Source organism: Papaver somniferum, unplaced genomic scaffold, assembly GCF_003573695.1.
Source record: "Papaver somniferum cultivar HN1 unplaced genomic scaffold, ASM357369v1 unplaced-scaffold_21, whole genome shotgun sequence".
Lineage (NCBI taxonomy): Eukaryota > Viridiplantae > Streptophyta > Magnoliopsida > Ranunculales > Papaveraceae > Papaver > Papaver somniferum.
Genome location: NW_020631041.1, coordinates 5,649,865 through 5,670,435, shown reverse-complemented (window position 1 = coordinate 5,670,435; position 20,571 = coordinate 5,649,865). Strand labels below are relative to the sequence as shown.

At 35.3% G+C, this 20,571-nt stretch overlaps 1 protein-coding gene across 1 annotated transcript; it reads right to left on the bottom strand.

The window, feature by feature from the left end:
• Positions 1 to 2,179: 2,179 nt before the first annotated feature.
• Positions 2,180 to 3,632, bottom strand: LOC113339483 (transcription factor SPEECHLESS-like). Its single transcript, XM_026584745.1, has 3 exons — positions 3,183 to 3,632; positions 2,520 to 3,077; positions 2,180 to 2,280 (listed from the first exon to the last, which is right to left on the bottom strand). The coding sequence occupies exons 1-3, from the start codon at positions 3,630 to 3,632 to the stop codon at positions 2,215 to 2,217; spliced, it is 1,074 nt and encodes a 357-aa protein (XP_026440530.1). The 3' UTR covers positions 2,180 to 2,214.
• Between the last annotated feature and the right edge of the window lie 16,939 nt (positions 3,633 to 20,571).

Genomic DNA, 20,571 nt, shown 5'->3' with positions numbered 1-20,571 from the left:
TCCCCACATTATTCACTGTGGTTATCCGAAATTGTGGTGTTTTCAACTAAAACTGATGTGGTCATCCATCAACATTTTTCTGATAGGTAGCCCATTCCTAGATTACTCTCGCCCGAGAACACATAAATGCAGTGATTTTTACCAACTCTGGATCCACGACATGAAGCTCTCTAAACACGTGGCTTCATAGATTAAGTTGTGCTGAATCGACACGCTTTACACTTCCGGTTGCACCAATTTCAGGGGCAGATTCAAGGGTTGACTAACTCTGACTCTACCCCCTAAAATCCTCTAAATCAAGTAAAAATCGTAATATTATAATGTATTTAATATTTACCCACCTAAAATTAAAGTATTTAATCAATTTAGTCGATCAAAGTCTATACATTTGCAAAATAATTTTTTTAAACCCTTAAATAATTTTTCCGGTACCTGCGCCAACCAATTGGAAAGAAAAAGGATCCCTTACTTTTCAAGTGTCTAAGCTAATTTAAGAGGTTGGATTGTCGTTCGGGGCATGGTCCATAACTATTTTAGTGGAAAAAATCAATTGAGATCGAGGGACAAACTAAGCGTTACTACTTAGGCCAAACACAACAGTAACCAATTTCGCTTCGCAAAAGCTTAATTGTAACGAAATCCAACTATTATGATCTTCCGTGTCATTTAAATGTAGCGATATTTTTTAGCTACACTTTAAAGTTGATCAGATCTGATGTGGGTTGCAGCTAAGTGAAATCACATGGAAACTGAGTTTCCGTTGGACTCTTTCCATGTGGTTTTCAACAGGTACTTATTTTCCATTTTCCATTTGAGAATTTTCAATTTTACTCTTTATTTTTCAATTTTAATTCTTTCATTTTATTAAAACTGATTTTTTTTCCTAATATATGTCCATTTTTTTCTCTTAAATTCTTTTTTAGCCATAAATAAGATTTTTCTAAATCAGTGGAAAAAAATTTGAAAAAAACAAAAATAGAAACAAAGTTTTGGATTGGCACTATTTGATTATGCTAAGGAATTTCCATCACCCATAGTGAGGTTGGCCTCAAATCCATTTCACTTAGATTCAATTAAGCTATAGCTAAGGAAAATCCTTAACCATTACGCTCCGCCCCGTAGATCATCTTTCTCGGCTGACAAGTTTTGCATTAAGATATTATTATAGAAATTTCTATGGTTTAAATTTGAAAATTGTAGCTTATATGTGTTCGCTGGTCCACACTATAAAATATTCATAAGTTACATACACATGAAACCAATTTGGTCCACACTCTATAATCACCTGTCGACATAGATGTTTGCAACAATGTCTCCCTTTTAGCCAACTTTTATTAGGTGAACCTAAAAGTTGCTAAAATCATGAATACCATAGAAGAAACCACATCAAAGTGTGGTTTAACGTTGTACCTCAAAAGTGAACAAACACCCTATAAATAGTTTCATTTGAGGAGGCATCAAAGCAATTAAAAGGAAAAATGAAAATCTAGTATGTAAATAGCAGTTAGCCATGATTATCCAAAGCAAAATCCTACATAAATGGTCAAGTTCTTCTTGGTCTTTTTTAGAATCACAATCCTGTTGGTCGGATGAAGAGATTAGTCATGAGCGCAGAGATAAAACTAATAACTAAATAGAGAGAAGTAAATGCCACCCACATAATATTCTCTTCCTCTTTTATAGAAAGAAATTCTTTTGGAAAAATTCATAATTAGCACTCATATTTTTATGATATTTTTTTTTCTTCCTTTCAAGTCGGTAATTTAAAATGGTGATTATTTTCCTTCAAAATAATGTAAATAACTAGAGTAATCACTTTTTGAAGGACCCAAAAACCAAGTACAATTTTAAGTGTTAGGTCAGGAGATTTAAATGTTGACTAATAGAATTATCAACAAGCAAGTTGAAAAGTGGAACTAGTAGTTCATACTATTAAAATTAAACTGATAACTGAATTACATTAAACTAATTACCTTACACTTAGGAATTAAATAAAAATAGTAAGCCTGTCATGGGTTAATTATTACAAAATTATCCCACCCACTAATAATTAAACTAATTACATTATCATCTATTTATCACACTAATTAATCAAAAAGGGTTATTTGAATACAAACATTAGCCTCTTTTTATTGTTAGATAGAGATCAAGAGAAGCTAGATGATCTATATCTTTGTAACCCTGCTGTTGCTTAAGCTAGAATTGCTGCTGCTGCTAACAAAATGTTTGCTGAACTTCATGCGCAAGTTCTTCAACACTAAGCTTACATTCAATTCCAATCTGTCACAAAAACAACAACAGTCTTTAATTAGCTTTATATTTTTGTGAAGATAAAAATTTACATTTTCTTGGCCAAAAGCATGAATCATCTTAATTTTTTCATCATGGGGCAGAAGTGGTCCTGTGTAGTATATATATCATCATCTGTACTTGGCTTTTGCTAATTGTAATTAAAGTTCTTAACCCAAAAAAAAAACTAATTGTAGTCAGTATGTTTGATTAAGTAGTTACTTAGTTACCTTAATGGTGAATGAATTAAGCATGGTAGAAGAATCAACCAAGTTAATGTTGACATGAAGAATTTCTAGCGAAAGACCTTCAAGTGTTGATATTATTTTTGTAGCTTGACCGGGAATTCGAGCCGATATTGTTTTCAAAAGAACATTAGGACCTGCAAATTTCACCTCTACTTTTGCAGGTGAGGATTTTGGGTTTGGAATGAGCTGCTCTTTGACATAAAGAATATTGTTGTCCAAAGTTGAAGATGATATTGAAGAAGTTGGTTCATGGGAAGTAGGGGATGATGATAGATGAGTTAATTGTTTTTGCATCCTCGGCTTGTAAGGGCTGGTTTGTGTTGGGGTTCTTGGACTTGCAGGCAAGCTTACTCTAGGGCTAATTGGTGGTTTTCTTGGACTCAGTGGTAATGAATTAGGTCTTGGACTTGATACAACAACTCTTGGACTTAAAACTTCACTGTAAACTTTCCTTTGTCTCTTTGCCTCGAGAGACTGAAGAACTTGTTGCATTTCCTTGATATAATCCACTACTCCTCCTATTATCGATGCTTGATCACCCTATAAAAAATCAAACACAATAAGAACAAAACTAAAAATTATCTCAATTGTCATCTTATGCAGCATAAATGGTGAAAGAGAAAGATTAAGGGTGTAAATCTTTACCCTTTTCACATAGAAGCATGGCATCAATGAACGTAAAACCGATAAATGCTCGTTCATTTGCTTCCTCCGGTTACGTTCCACTGTTATGTGTGATATCTTCGGCTGTCCATCTTGGAGGATGTCTTCACTGGCCGTAGGAGAAGCAGATTTCCTCCCTGGAGAGAATTTTGGTTTCTTCGTCCTAGCTAAGGGAACGTCGACGAATTCAGGCTCAAGGCCTAGTTGGAAACTTGAAGATGAAGATGAAATGGACTTTTGAGAAACAAGAGCAGCTGATGGTGGTGATGTGTTGTTAGTAGTAGGACCGTGGATAACAACAGCTTCGTCTAATGGTAGTGTTACTTGTAGAATATGATCTTGGGTAGTATTATCTAAGGTTTCTAAGATACCAAAGAGATCATCAAACTCATATTCATCAAAAAACTCGGGTATTATGATGTTATCATCCATTTGTTGCATACTTCTGAGAAGAATTTTGGGAAAATATAAAGAGGAAAAATGTGGTGGTGATGATATATGGTAGCTATATATAGATGAAGTGATATGAAAATGACTAAACTATCAAAATCATATATGTATTTTTGATGGGGTTGTGATTGTCACAAGATAATCTTGGATAATGTTGAAATATGGAATGGTTTCTTCAAGGAGGCCTGAAACTTCAAGGAGAAACCCTAACAAATTTAACAAGTGTGGGGGTGGAAAGAGAGGGAGAGACAATGAGAATATGGAAGAAGAAAATGAGAAAAAGGTTTTGTGAAATAGTAATATATAGAAAGTTCAGATTTAAGACAACAAAACATTCCACAAAAAGTAGATAAGTTTGATTTCTTTTTAAAAGACTATGAATAATGTTGTATCAGCACACTAATAGGGACTGTTCTCCTGGTAGAGGAGCAAAGTATGATAATGCATTCCCCTTAGAATGACATGTGGCATTTTATAGCAAGAGATGGGAGTTGGGAAAAATTGTAACTTTTTTTTCAACCAAATCGAGTAATTTTTGACAATAATTTTATGCAAACAACAACAACAAACAAAATCCTAAAAGTTATCTCAAGAGGAGATTCAATGATAGCTGTTTCAACTTCTTTATGCGTTGAAATTGGTGTTGGGAAAATAGGTTTTTATTTTCTGCATCATATAAGTATCGAGATTTATATAATATATTTCTAAATTCTTGAACCACTAATAATAAATTACAAGGGAGAGTACACATTGAATAAGAATATAATAATAATAAAGAGTAAAATCTCAACAACTAGAAGGAATGAACAACTAGTACTACTAACTAACTTAGACCTATAATTTGTTAATAACTAATAGCTTAAGAGGTTGTTTGGAAACCACTTAACAAGTAGTTTCTTTATTTAATAAAATTGAAAAGCCAAGTTCTGATTTTATTGAAGCAAAATTTTAATTTCTGTCCTATGACATTTGCTTCTGTCCAATGACTTAAAATAAATTACTTCTAACTCATAAATGCTTGATTTTTTATGTTTTTTTAAGAAGAAAAGATTAGTTAGGATCAGGCTTAACAGTGTATGTTAGGTATATGTCTGGTTTGAGACATTTGCCGTATTCCATGGTCAAAGGATTAGGAACAGATGCAACTTGTTTTACTGTTGCTGTTATCCAATAAGGTTGGTTTGGTTAACAGAGGGGAGTTAAATAGATGAGAGTGCAATTCTATAATGAAAAGGATTGTACTTCGTCAGGTACTGAATTGGAGAGACTGAGAGCAAGAGGGGGAGGGGCCATAGAAAAGGAGAGGACTCCCAAAGAAACAAAAAACACAATCATGACTCAGTCCCACATCTGGATTTCCTCTATTTATTTCGTTTGTTTAAATCTTATGTCCTAGAAGGCAAAAGAAACGGCATTTTGCCAACTTGTCATTCTTTAATGGCGTTCTCATGGTAAAATTAAAATCGATCTAGAGAAATGCCAAATTTTATCCTCTCTTAGTCTCTTGATACCTTCATAGAGTTTGGTGGAAGTTAATGTGGATGTTTTTTTTTTTTTTTCTTTTGTTGTTGCGGGGAGATCATTGTTTTGCATGTAAGGAGATAATTTTATTTACCAGTAGAAGGGTAAAATTGGTAAGAAAAAATGTAGGTTTTTATCGGGATTTAGATAACTTTCTAACGAAGATTGTGTTGGGATTTTCTGTATCAGTAGTGTTAAAATATTAGCATTATCGTTGCTCTTTCTTTAACTAGTCAGTCGATAAAGAAAGAAAAAAAATAGTTTAACCGATGATTTTTTACCACAAGTAATATAGCTACTGAACTTAGTATATGTGTACGTTATTTCACCCAGAAGTAAAATTTAGAAAATAAATTAGTTTAAAGGCATACTATTCTAATGCAAATTTTGGCAACTGAAATCCGACGAATATCATAGAAGTAGATTACTCTTCATATTTCTTCTCTAGTTCTCTTTCAGTTAGTAGATAGAAACTAGAAATACTGATGATCAGGTAATAATGACCGGTTTGAGTTGGTCTGGAACTAAGACTAGGTGATAAACTCCCAGTGTCTAGTGCCTACGTCGGCCTAACTCATTCTAGCTCGGCTGTTGAATGAGAAAATAGAATTGTCAATTATATCATGCGCAGTAGAGCCGTACTATTGCATGGATTTTCGTTCATTTAGAATTAAACACAGAATAGCCACTTGAAGATAATGAACGTTGGAGAGAATTCTAGAGAGAGAGAGAGTACCCTTAATGAGGAAGCAAGGATGGAAGGTGGTGTTAATGGTGGACATGCAGAGAGAAAGGTGTGAATGGAAAGCAGTAATAACTGATGATCAGCAAAACTCTGCACATATTATTTAATGTTTGTGATCACCTCATCAATACTCCCCACACAATTTTTTTGATATATTGCTGATACATTCATATCTCTACGTAGCAACTGATCAGACAACTTGTCATGAATATGTGCAAAGGACACGGCATCTCCGTGTAGATGAATGATCAAGATGCATCATTATCTTTGGTGGTGCGATTCAATTCAAAATTCAAATATTTGCGTAATGTCTATGTAACCTAAAACCAAACAAAACAATAGTGCAGAAGTGATCTCTTAGTAAATGAATAGGATAATCATCAGTTATCCTATTTGAGATTATACTGTAAAGAGAATGCGTCATTGACATGATCTTATATCCGGCCAACAGTTTTTATGTACTAGTGCTTTTTTGCATTATCTTTCAAGCAACACAGTATTTTAAATTTCAATAATTCTTCATGGACCGCATAAATGTCAGTGAAAAACTGATCCACTGAATTAATAAATCTAGTGATTCATGATATTCGCAGTTTAAAATAAATTAAATCCAAATTGTTGAAAAATTTCGATAAATTATTTCGGGTTTTCTCTTGTTTTTTTTTATAAGAAAAATGAAAACAACCACAAAAGGCCTAGTTGAGGTTTAGATTTCTGACATTATCATCTCTGATATTGAGATGATTCATCAGATTTCTAAGCTCATTGTTTTTCCATCTATCCAAGGTGATGGATTTGTTACAGTGAACAACTAAGTTTGCAGTCAAAGCATTGTTTTGTCTGTTGTTTAAGATAAAAGACATAGCTTTAAAATTAAGAGGTTTGTTGTTGTGTCTTCCAAAAAAAAAAGAACTATCATTGAATCTTTTTTCTCTGGCTTTAGCGTACATTCCAACTAGCAGCAGCAATATTGGTTCTGAATCATTTTGGAATTCAATGTTGTGTCCACTCAATTCTGTCGCCCACTGGAATGCTGCTCCAGCTCCGTTTAGTTCAAGAAGATCCCTGGAATTCCATCCTGATGATTCCCCTCTTGCTTCTCTACAAGTTCCTGTATCCTCAACAAGTGTTAGGGCCACGACAGAATTACAAATATCGGACATCATTGATATTGCAATGTTTATCCTATATCTCATGAAGCCAGGGTAATGCCAAGTTGTTAATTTGGTGATATGTAGGTTCTGATCTTTGAGTGGGTCATAATATAGAGTTTGAACAATATTGTAATCCTTGTTGTTGACACCCAAATAAGAGTTGATGTACTTAACAATGGTTGTGGCAGTTTGCCAACTTTTTTGATCCTTCTTATCTAGGACTTTGTTACATCTGGCCTTCCAGATGTGCCAAGTTATTGTGCTGCATAAGGCAGCCCAACTCATTTCAGTACCATTCTTTTTGATGGAGATAAACCAATCATTAATCCAACCATGGCAGTTGATTGCATTATTTCTTACATAGTGGATACTGAAATTTAGGTGGTTCCAAACTTGAGTGACAAAATTACACACTAGAAACATGTGTGTCATTGTTTCATTATGTTCATTGCACAACTGACAAGTTTTATTTGTGTTTGGTAATATTGCAGCAACATTGCATACTGTTAGGTAGAATGGAATTTGCTAGTTTCCATACAAACATCTTGATTGATGGTGAAACCTTTCTATTCCATATTCGTGTCCAGTCTCTTCCATCTGTTTCGAAGGTGTTAAGATTTCTATAGAGGGATTTTACTGTGAATCCACCATTACTAGTTAAGTTCCAAACTGCTTTGTCTTCCCTATTGTATGTTGGTATTTGTATTTGTTGGATTTTTGTGGTTGTAGATAGACTAAAACATCTTCTGAGTTTATTATTGTCCCAAGTATAGTTTTGGTTGATTAGATATTTTACGAAGTTTATGTTCTCAATATTATTATTTGGTTTCAGAATTGGGGGTTTTACCCCTGGAATCCAAAAATCAGTCAGGATGTTGATTTTGTCTCCTTTTTCCTAGTTCCAAAAAACAATTTTTTTGGATTTGTTCAATACCACTTTTTATTCCTTTCCAAACCCAGTTGTCGGTTTGTTTATTTTTAGTGTCTAAGTGCATTATATCTGTGTTTGGGAAGTATCTAGCTTTGAAAATGGATCCCCAAAAAGAGTCAGGATTTTCGTTAAGACGCCAACCCATTCTTGCTATCATAGCAGAGTTAAAATGTTGAATATTCTGAAGACCTAAACCTCCATCTTCCATAGATTTGCTAAAAGAGTCCCAGGCTTTAAGGTAAACACCTTTGGGTGTTTCGATATCCTTTCCCCACCAGATATCTCTCTAGATTTTATTTAGATCTTTACAAATTTGTTTTGGGATACGAAAAAAATTCATTTGATATATGCTCATGGTGGAAGTGATATGTTTTATGATGATTGTTTTTGCAGACGTAATAAGGTTTTCTTTCCTATATACAATTAATCTGTTTTTCATGTTCTTTACTAAGGGTTCAAAACATTTTATTTTTTGATCTGTTGGTAAAAATGGGGGATCCTAAGTATTTATCCTCTAAAGGAATTGGTTGAACATTTAGGATATTTTGTATTTGGTTTTTTGTGTTGGGATCAAGGCGTGGGCTGTAGAAGATACCTGACTTAGTTAAATTAATTAGTTTCCCAGAAGTTTCTCCAAAGTCATGGAGAATTTTTAAGAGATTAGTACTGGTTTGGGGGTAGCATCACAGAAGATAAGACAGTCATCTGCAAATAGGAGATGGCTTACAGAAGAGGCTTGGATAGATATTTTATGGCCCTGTATCAGGTTTAGATTTTCAGCGTGAAGAATGTGTTGGAGTCTTGCAACAATAAAAGAAACGTCAGATGTATCAAACAATAAATATAAAGAACCGTATCAAACAACTCTACCACGAAAAAAAATTGATGAGGGCAGAATCACAGGTTCAACAAGCTGTCCTTAGCACATTATTTCGCGGGTATACTCTGAAGTAATGCTAAACCCCAACGTGCGAAGATGTGTCCAGGATAAGACTGCCCGATATAACTTAAGTTAGCACAACGCAAGTTACCCACTCTTGAACTCAGCAACAGGAATGGAAGTAAAACGCCGCACAAAAAACAAGTTAGGTTTTGGTTTTCTTCAAAAACAAGTAAAACTCGTAAAAGGAATTTCCCACAAATAAAACTCTTAAGAAAATATTTTTGGAATTAATTTCCTAAAGAAAAATTCGCCAAAAATAAATACGAATAGAAGAGGAACTTGGTGCATGGTATACGAGCATGGGCATGGGTCGAAACATGTATTTTTCGCCCCACCCGCTCCACCCACATTGTTTTACAACGTATCCATGAGCACATGGTTATATAGTGGAGCACCTCTTTAGTTTTCCACAATGTGGGACTAAAGGTTCCATTTTATTCACTCAAAAATGAATGAGTATCCTTAGACCCTTAGATCATGAGATCAAACCACACCAAGACCAAAAATCCATTTATTAAATAACTGATTTTCTCCAATAGAATTGTTCTAGACAATGATTCCATACAGATTAAGAATAAGTAGGGGGATAACGGATCCCCCTGCCTCAAACCTCTTGTAGGTTTAAAGAAACCACAAGGAGATCCGTTGAGGAGGATAGCTAGATTTGTTGTGGATATACATTGAAAAATAATGTCACACCAGTAGTTTGAGAATCCCATTTTTCTCATGATTTGAATGAGGAAAGGCCATTCGACTCTATCTAATGCCTTAGACATCTCAATTTTTAATCCCATTAAGTTGGTTCTTTTTCTCATATTACAGATAATTTCGTGAGCCACGGCAATGTTGTCTGAAATCTGCCTTCCAGGGATGAAGGCAGATTGAAATGGGGAAATCATTTTATTTAGAAGAGGTTTTATTCTGTTGGCTATGAGTTTTGAGATAAGTTTATATGAGGTATTACAAAGGGAGATGGGTCTGAATTCAGCGGGGGTTAAAGGTTTCTCAGTTTTAGGAATAAGCGAGATGGAAGAGGAATTGATCTCTTTCAAGATGTGTCTAGTTTTGAAGAAAGTCTGAACCATGTTCACAAGATCTTCATTGGGTTCCAGTTTTTTTGGTAGAAATTAGGTGGAAAACCGTCTGGTCCTGGGCTTTTATTAGGTTCCATCGCGAATAAAGTGTTTTTAATATCTTCGTAAGTTTTGTCCATCGTGAAGGAAATAATGTCGCAGATACTATTGCGAAAAATGCACTTTCTTTTCAAGAGAAACAGGAATGGCAACAAATTATCCCTCCTTGGTTAACTGAAGCACTAGCTTTAGATGAAACTCTATTATCTGATTCCATTTAATTGAAATATCAATCATTCTTTCGTCTTAAAAAAAAAATCTCTTCGTAAGTTGGGATTCGTTCTAATATGGTTTGTCTTGATCAGTTATACAGGTAGGTATGGTTCAACATATTTTCGTCAATTACAAGGTTCAAAAATATGTTACACCTCATACCTACCTGTATAACTGATCAAGACAACACCATGTTAGAATAAATCCCAACTTACGAAGAGATTAAAAACACTTTATTCGTCAATTACGCGATTTTCTCTTCCTAGTTGAATCAATGTGGTAGTGTTTTCTACAAGTGTTTGAGTATTTACTAATCCCCAACAACTTATGTGTCTCCTCTATCTAGTCTAGTCCAAGTGAATCATATTCTTCTTTATTTTTCTACATCATTCATATAATACACATTATCTATGTGTCTTCAATTATCTGTACATAAATGGTAGTACAACTTTGTATTCTTTCGGGGAAAAGAGAAAATCCACTTAAATATTTTATATTCATGGATTGCGACTTCACTATAACCACTGTAACTGTATGGAACAGTGTATTGGATCAAAAAAATGTATATGAACAGTGCAGTTATGTTTGTACAAAATGCATACATGATAGTATTAATAATAAAGCTGATGAGTATTTACATAAATATATATTGATGACGATAAAGCCTTTTGAATCTTGATTATATATTCTGAAATGCTAGCTTTTTCTATCATGAAAACTCTGTTTGTCTCACTTTACTTGATAAAATTCTTTGCTTTTTCTTTTTGTATGTCGTTGCCTGCCGTGTTTAATCAGAAAGGCAAAGTAAAAGCTAAGTTTTAGTGAGTCCAACAGTAAATTTAGCGAGGACCAGAGCAGTCATGCCCTTCTGCAAACCCCCAAGCAATTACTTCGGAGCTAGACTTCTCTTTCAACCAAGAAATCCCAACCCTAAGAGGAAAGCAATTTTTCGTAATTACTAAAACACGAATTCTAATTTTAATCTAGTGCTTTGCAGCATGGGGTACAAGATAGAAAAGTGTTTTCATATTCCATTTCTTTTAAAACCAAGTGGTAGAAGAGTGAAGCAGTGCTTAATGGCATTGGGAAGTAGTGTTTTCACCCTATACAGCAGTGTATATATGTGTGTACAAAATAAAAGTATGATAAGTATTAATACAGCTGCTTGATTATTCATATTCCGAATTTACTTTTTCTATCAATGCATAAACACTATTTTGTCTCCCTAGATATGTTTAGACAGAATAACAAAATTTACTCATGCATGTTGTAGCCTGTTGGTTTTAATTAGCTTAGCTAGGCAAACTAAAGGCTGAGCTTAATGATGGAAACAAAATTTAGTGAGAACTGGAGCAATCTCTTATTCTTTTGAAGGCTAGATCAATAGAGCAATCATGCCCCTCTGCAAACCCCAAGCAAAGTTAGAACTAGAGAAATCCTATATGAACAGTATATTTATATTTGTGCAAAATATATGCATGATAAGTGTTAATACTAGCAGCTGATTATTCATGTAAATTGATGCTGAGGTCTAAATTTGCATAAACTGTTTTGTCTCCCTATATTTAGTCAAAATTTCACTCACGCATGCATGTCCTTGCCAGGTGAGTGTAATTAATTATATAGGCAAATTAAATGGTAACTTAAATGAATGCAAAGCAGATTTATTAGTGAGGACTAGAGCAATCATGCCCCTCTGCAAACCCCAAGCAATTACTTTCCAGAACCCTTCTCAACCAAGAATCTCAAACACTAGTCAAGAGTTAATTTAGGCATTAGAAACGCCATTATTGTACATGGACACTAGCTAGTTTTGTTACACTGTTGCCAGAATTCATGGATCCATTTAAACAGTGGCGGAGTAAGGATTCAGGATTAGGATAAAATGTAAAATGACCGGAAAAAAGAAAACTTAAATTGCGTGGAAAAACACTGAATAAGAAAGGCATATTTTTGAAAGATTTTTGTGAGATGGGGACAACCGCCCTGTTTTTAAGCATTTTCACTAAATGCATGATGATATATTGATATTCATCATCATTAGATTTTGTTGGAACTCTGTTTAAGAAAAAGAAAGCAAAAAAAGTCTCAGCAAAACAAGGATACGGACGGATCTTTGTTGTTATCAAATACGGAAAACCATATTTACTCTTCTGAGATTTGTGGTTAGGCATGCAACATCTAGGTAGGTTCATAACCCCATGAGACATCGGCTTTCACAATCAAAAATCATGAACACTTTTTCAAGACGGATCAGTTTGCACAGAACTGGACCACACACACCCAAGTGTAACACATATAGCATGATGCATGGCTATATAGCTCTGACCCTTTGGCCTGTTACGGACCTTTTATCAATATATCCTACCTAGTTTACAACCAAGTCAGTGTCTATCCTACAAAGAAGTTGAAATTAGTAGAGAAACATAAATTCTCAATGAGAAAATAGCCCACAAATAGAGTAAACTACTAGTAAGCTAATCAACACAGTGAGTGAGAATGGCTAGCTAATGCTCTAGCTTAGTATGCATGAGGAAGGAAGAAACAACTTAAATGCAGTCTCAACCAGAAACGGGCCGGGGTTGCTCATAATAATTAATGTAGAGAGATATGGGACAAAATTTGAAAACATGAGACCGTTAATATGATTTTAAAGCTGTATAGGTCCTAATTCTTCTCCTCCTGCTCACTCCTATCACTATCAAGCCTTACAACCTAATTTACTACACTTTGGTAGTACACATACACTGTTGAAACTCATGCATTCAATCTGCTCTGCAACACCCTAATCAGAAAAGAAATAAGAGAGCATTGAATGGCAACACGAAAGGAGTATGATGAATCAAGTTCTCATTTTGATTTTAGAAACTTCTCCCTTCTGCAGACCTCTCTTTATTACTTTACCCTCTCCTCATCTTCAATATCTCCTCTTTATAGTCCTTTTGTCCCTTCTTCTTATGATCCTTTTTTTTAACTTTATTATTATTGATTCACTCGTTTTACATCAATGCATTCTACATTCTTTTACCTAACCAATAAAAAATTATATTTTTTGAACTTTTTGTTGGATGTTTCCCAGCTTTTCATTTTTTGGTTCGTTCAACTAAAGAGAAAAATCTTCTTCTTTTTCTTTACCAACAACAATAACTGAGGCAATTCTTAAATATTTGTTTGAGCAAGCATTTCGTACTTAGACATACTGGTAATCAACACTATAGAGTTCCCCAAACAGATGGAGATAACAGTCACGACCAGAAGTGAAGTGTAGCCTTTTGAGTTCAGTGCCCGGATTGAATGTAAAAGAAAAATACCCCACTGTATGAATAAACAGTAAAATAGACATATTTGTATAAAAAATTTATGAACATTTACATGAATAAGCTTTAGAGCAAGTGGACAAAGGGAAAACATTGCTCCAACTTGCCTGACTTCGTCCCCGAATCTGAACCTATCATCCCCAAACTTAAGTACACCCTAAACTCCATCAACAATTCTATCAATATCAACTCAAACCCATTAGGCGCCTAAGAGCATCTCGAGGGTTATAATTTTATTCGAAAAATGGATCATTTGTCCAAATGTTTTTAAATCACGGTTCAAATGGACGAGTAAAAAATAGTTTGGGTGAAATGGCAAAAAAAAATAGCATTCTAGCTTAAATTTAAAAAATAGCAAGGATAAAACTGGATACATCCTGTGTAAATTAAAAATAAGAAAAAATATTTGAAAATGGGCACGATGAAACTAGTTACATCCTGCCTATTTTTACATTTTTGTCCATTTAAACAATACCAAAATCTAACTGTCCATTTCACCAAGGAATTGTTGATTTTGGTCTTTTTAACCAATTTTGTGAATTTTATTTTTATACGACACATAAGATTTTAGACCCTTATTTTAACTAAAACCACCTCCAACAGTAGGTCCTATGAACTAGGAGGGGTGTCATGCTAAATAAGAAGGTCTTGAAGAAAGTGTTAAATACACGTTCGGATGCACCTCCACGTCATGTTTTCTCTGTTAATAATTAACTCTAAGTAATAAAAATCTCTAACTGTTGAAGATATTTTTTTAGGAATAAGGTCCTAAATTTGCTCTCTGGATAGACCCATAAATAAAAAAACTAAATAATAAATCCACGTAGGATTTTTTTGCACCTTCTATCGGAGATGCTCTAAGTTGGTAACTCCTATGGCAGGATCGGCGTGAAAGGGTGTTAACCAATGATTTGTTGGCACGTCAATTTGGACTATAACCTTGGGCTAGAAGAAGTGTGTTTTTCCACTTCAACCATATATCAACAATACAGTTTTACTGGTGATGAGAGGTTAGCATTGGGAATTGTGTTTCTCTTGTTCTTGTAGTTGAAGTTGTTTCTCTTCTTCTTCTTCTATCTTCCATTCATCAGAAACTGTTGATCAGAAATCAGGTGACGTGGGTTCCACAGATTTGAATACATATACAGAGAAATTTTACGCATCTAGATTTCTGTTCACTCACGTCTCAATCTAACCCGCCCCCCCACTGTCTCTGCATTATCATCAGCATACAGCAGCAGAAGCATCCTGTGTCTCTGACCTGAACCATTAAACCTCTCTCATATTCATTTTTCTTTAGGGAAATGCATGCTGCATAATGGACGGACCTAACCTAACCTAACCTAACCCCATTTCTGATTCCCTTTTTGTACTAGCACACTCACACACTTGATTTTCAGAATAGTTTTCTTGTTTCAACTACTGTTCTGCTACTGCTACGTACGAACAGTAAATGTAATTTCTTGTTCTTCCAAATTGACAATCAGGTGTGCATGTGTGATATATATGATCAAAGTACCTGTCTGTAAAAAGTAAAACTCAGAAAATCATCATCACAATCTGAAATCAGGTACATATTACTATGTATATCATCAATGGTTGTCAAGGTATCAAAATTGTGGGGGTCCACTGCAGCACCTGGTCATTATGTCTCTTTAATCTCTATCGCTGCCTACTGGCAGGTAGATGTACACTAGGGGCACAGATGTGAGGTTAGGCCCGTGAAATGTATTAAAGGAAAGACCATGGGTACCAGTACCGGAGGTCCAGAAGAATGCAGGAAAGAAGAATGGTACAACTTATCCACCACCAACCAAAAATTTTGGGCACGCACTAGTGATACTTGAAGTTAGGGACAGTGCCGAGTTGACGGTGCCCAATGTAAGCACCCGGATTCGGCCAGAGCCGAAGACACTAGAGTGGGGCCTTCGGGTGATACCAAGCCAAAGCCACCGATGGCGATGACATGGCACAAGTAGGGTATCTCAGAAGATGATTAATGGTTGCTTAAATAAGCCTCATTGAAATAGTACACATGTACGGCTAATGACAGAAGTCTTACTAGAAAAGGTATTAAGGTACACGTGTACGGTACTTTAATATCAGGCTTTGCCTATAAAAGAAGAGTTATCCTCCAGAGAGAGAGACAAAGTTTTTCATAGAATTGTACTGTGTATCGGGGTTAGTCTCCTCATAACCTTGCATCAATTTAAGGGTGTTTACATTTGACGACTTCACTGGGGACTAATCCTCAATACCACCGAAAACCCTAGCATTATGGCCCTGGGCCCTATTCATGTTAAAACTGTTGGAGGAATAATGATGGCTTCGGGAACAGAAAGATTTCAAAGTCATCAAGTGAATCCCGAGTTCGGACTGCCAATAACCGGAGGTTCAGAAACACAATATCCAAATCTACAAATAAGAGTAGGCCAGCCGAACGCATCTGGGGTGTACAAAGACAAGTTGAGGAAATTCCTAAACACAGACTGGGACGGAAAGAACAAGTTCATATGCTGGGATGCATAGGCATCCTTTACCTACTTCGCAACAACTTGAGATACAATAGATGCGCCGGGAATTGGCAGATTCCGACAAAAAGAGGTTGGTCCTAATAGATAGACTAGCTGAACTTCAACCCGAAGGAGATGATGAGCATCTTGACCCGTTTGGATTACCACAACAACCCCTTCTATTACAGGGCAGAGCCCAACAAGGCTCATTCGGCAGACGGATCTCATCCTCCAGGAAGAACCCCCAACGTAGTGACACACCATCCATATTAGAAGACGCGTGTTCTAGAGTCGAGACGCTTGGAAAAACACACACGTGTCGATCGGCTGATGGGGAAAGAAGCGGCGGAAGACAGGTGAAATGTTGGATCCTGCCTCATGACTGGTGCCAACAATTGTTGTTAGATCTAACTAGACAGAAAATTATGCCCATAAAATACCCATATCATGTCAAGAAAGGACACAATAAAGGACTTAATGGCATGGCGAGAGGATGTGAAGGAAAGAACCTGAAGAGATGAAGTCAATGCGTGAACTGACTGCTGCCACAATCACAAGATTTGGCAGACAGCCAAGGGGCTAATGTAAGCTCTCAGATTGGGCTAGAGCCGAAGACACTAGAATGGGGGCTTAGGGTGATATCAATCCGAAGCCACCATTGACGATGACATGGCGCAAGCATGATGCCCTCAGAAGATGATTATTGGAATAGTACATTTGTACGGATAATGATAGAAGTATTATTGGAAAAGATATTAGGGTACACGTGTACGATACCTTCATATCAGGCTTTGCCTATAAAAGAAGAGCTATCTTCCAGAGAGAAACAGAGTTTTTCAGAGAATTGTATTGTGTATTGAGATTAATCTCCTCTTAACCTTGCATCAATCTAAGGGTGTTTACACCCAACCTTCGGATATGCCATTCATCTCAACATGTTCCTCAGTTCCAAAAATATACAACATGTGGTTCACCAACCATCTTAGAATACGAGTAACTTTTCAAATAAATCTTAAGTTTTCCGATGTAAAATTTGATGTCATTATATGAAGATATGGATCCATAAGTTGAACACAAAAGAAAATAGAAAGCGTAAAACCTACACACAAACACTGGCGAAACCGGGGCCTGACTTATCCGAACTTTATCCCACCCAAAAGATTTGAAAAAACTTTTTTCATTAGTTTATTTTATTTTATTTTTTTGCGAAAATTTTGAATTTAATTAAAAAAAACAAAGAATACATAGCCATCACTCGGGTTACAACCGTTGCACAACAATCGCATTGCAATCGAGTAGGATGTTGCTAATAGGACCACAATATACAACAGATATTACTTGTCATCACTATTTTTCTGTCTCCCTCCAAATACTCTTGAGTTGCGCTGTTTACATACTAGCTGGAGAATAACGTAAGGTAAAATTTCCCAGTTTTTTTATTTTTCATCCTTGAAGGGATGACAGTACACAAGCTAAATTTCTGAATATGTGTGTTGTTCATTTCCCACAAGATATTGAAAGGTTTGATGAAGTAGAACCTCACGGTTCTTGGATATAGTCTTGATCTTATGATTACACACTAATCACCAGCTTAACAATTGAATTTGCTTTCCTTCTTGCATTCATTATCTTGTGAAAGTAGTGAGTACATTGAATCCCTGCACTTTAGCTCTTTGTATCGTTTTAGGTACAATTTTCGTTACCTATAATTTCCAGGTGGGCTCCGTTTTCATTTTTGAGCTTTTAAGCTCTGTATAGAAATAGTCATGCCCATCTGACGTTCTAGTTCCAGGTTTGCCACTGCACACAAACAAAAATACGCACTACTTTTAGTGGAACGAATGCCACCCACTCAACATTTAGTAGAACGAATACCTCCCACTCAACCCGTTCCAACGGTTTGCACAAATCCCTAGGGAATAGAAATGGTACTCATTACCATCTATGTACGTCGTTACCATATATCTTGATATCATTACAGATTGCATATTTGGTTATGTCAAAATAGAGTGCATCCAAGTTTCCAACGGTATAAAGAACATTCATGCACGGTGGCAAGCTGTACACACCCTAGCTATCTGGTCTGACGTACATCAGCTTGTCACTATTTAAAACATTAGGCCTAAGCTTAGATAACTGAACAAGGTTCACTATTCTGCATGATACTTGACCGGCCCATTACCACAGGCCCATCTTGAATACAGTAGTGGCATGTTTTTCACAAAGGAAAATTAGGCTAACGCCAAAAAAAAATATTCTCATTGTCAAGCCCAAAATTAATTTTAGGTACTGTGACATCCATAATTATTTTCGTGACACCCATAATTATATGAAATTATTAAAAATGTCTGCATGACGGATTATGCATCCGCATGACGAGTTATGCATCAGGGGTATAATTAGCAACGCAACTTGGATATAACATATCTAAAAATCCGCGCGTTGGAATTTTATAAATTTTATATCGTTGGAAATCTTTTTAAGAGAGCTACGCAACGAGTACAAATAAGAATATCAAATTTTAGTTTTTCACGAATAAATCGGAGGTGATCATCGTTTTAGGCAAAATTTTCGAAAACTCATAACCATTATGCAGCCACCAAAAAAAGACATAACACATTCTGCAGACGCATAACGAATTATGCAACCATTTTCTCCACTGCATAACAAATTATGCATTTGGATAACAAAGTTATGAATCTATAACAAGTTATGTAACTATTGTTTTGGTTGATTTTAGTGCGTACATAAAAAAATTGATGCATAATGCAATATGCATCCATATTTACGGATGCATACCAGGTTATGCATCTATTTTCTTGATGCATAAAAGATTGTGCAACAATTTCTCGATGCATAATGCATTATGCAGTCACATTTTCGGACGCATAACAGGTTATGCATCTATTTTCTCGATTGTATAACATGTTATGCAGATGTTATTGTAGATGCGTGACAAGTTATGCAACCTTATTTTTTGTTGGTTTCAATATTAAGAAAAAATTAGCTGCGTAACGTGTTATGCAACCGTTTTCTGGACTGCACACAACAAGTTATGCAGCTATTATTGTAGGTAAATGACAAGTTATGCAGCCTTTTTTTTTGCTGGTTTCAATACTAACAAAAATGTTGTTGCATAACGTGTTATGCAACCATTCAGGACTGCAATACATAAAATGTTTCAATACAACTATTATTGTAGGTAAATGACAAACTCAACTGATTCTCTTTCTCATGCAAATGTTCACAAGCTCCTGCAATACAAGATTTCAAATGTTGTCTTTCAGAAGATTCAGTAACAAGACGCTTGGATTGCTCAAAAAGTTTTTTACGAGCAAACCAGAAACCCAGGCACTGGATATCTGCAAAGTAGGAAATACCATACGGTCCTAGGAATAATATATTAGGATGAGTCTACTCCAGTTGACTCGGTCAACTGTCTGTTTGGTCCATTTTTAAAATATAAATTATAATTTGCTCCTACAAATTATCGTTTGGTCCTATGGTGATGTAATTGTCATCTTGTAGTGTCAAAAATACCCTTTTGGGACCATTACATCATCCATGACGTCACCCTAGGATATATATAGTCAATTACCAAGAGAGAAGATATTATTTTCAGATTCTCTTTCTCTCTCTTCTTTATTTTCAGATTTACTTTCTCTCTCTTCTTTATTTCTAGATCTAGTTTTTTCTTTCCTCTATTTTTTTTCTCTGCTCATGATAAAGAAGATGAAGATGATGATGAACGACGGTTTTTTTAGGTTCTTTTTTCTCTGCTAATGTTGTTGTTGGTGATGATGATGAAGGCGATAAAGAAGATGATGATGATGAAGTTTTTGCGTTTCTTTTTCGTTTTTTATTGATTTACTGTTGATGTTGAAGATGATAAATACTATGAAGATGATGTTGTTGCTGCCGTAGATGATGATGATGATGTTTTTTAGATGTAGTTTTTGTGTTCTTTTTTCGTATTTGTTGTTTGATGTTGTTGTTGAAGATGATGAAGACTATGAACATGATGAATACAATGTTGCTGTTTTGAAGACGATGATGTTTGCTGTTGTTGCTGTTGAAGACGTCGAAGAAGATGATGATGTTTTTATATGGAGTTCATTCCAGAAATGAAGTCTGTTTTTTATATGGAGTTCATTTCTGGAATGAAGTCTGTTTTCTTTAGGTTTTATATGGACTTCATTTCTGGAATGAAGTCTGTTTTTTTAGGTTTTTATATGGACTTCATTTCTGGAATGAAGTCTTTTTTTTATATGTTTTTATATGGACTTCATTTCTGGAATGAAGTCTGTTTTTTAGGTTTTTATATGGACTTCATTTCTGGAATGAAGTCTGTTTTTTTTAGATTTTTATATGGACTTCATTTCTGGAATGAAGTCTGTTTTTTAGGTTTTTACATGGACTTCATTTCTGGATTGAAATCTGTTTTTTTTAGG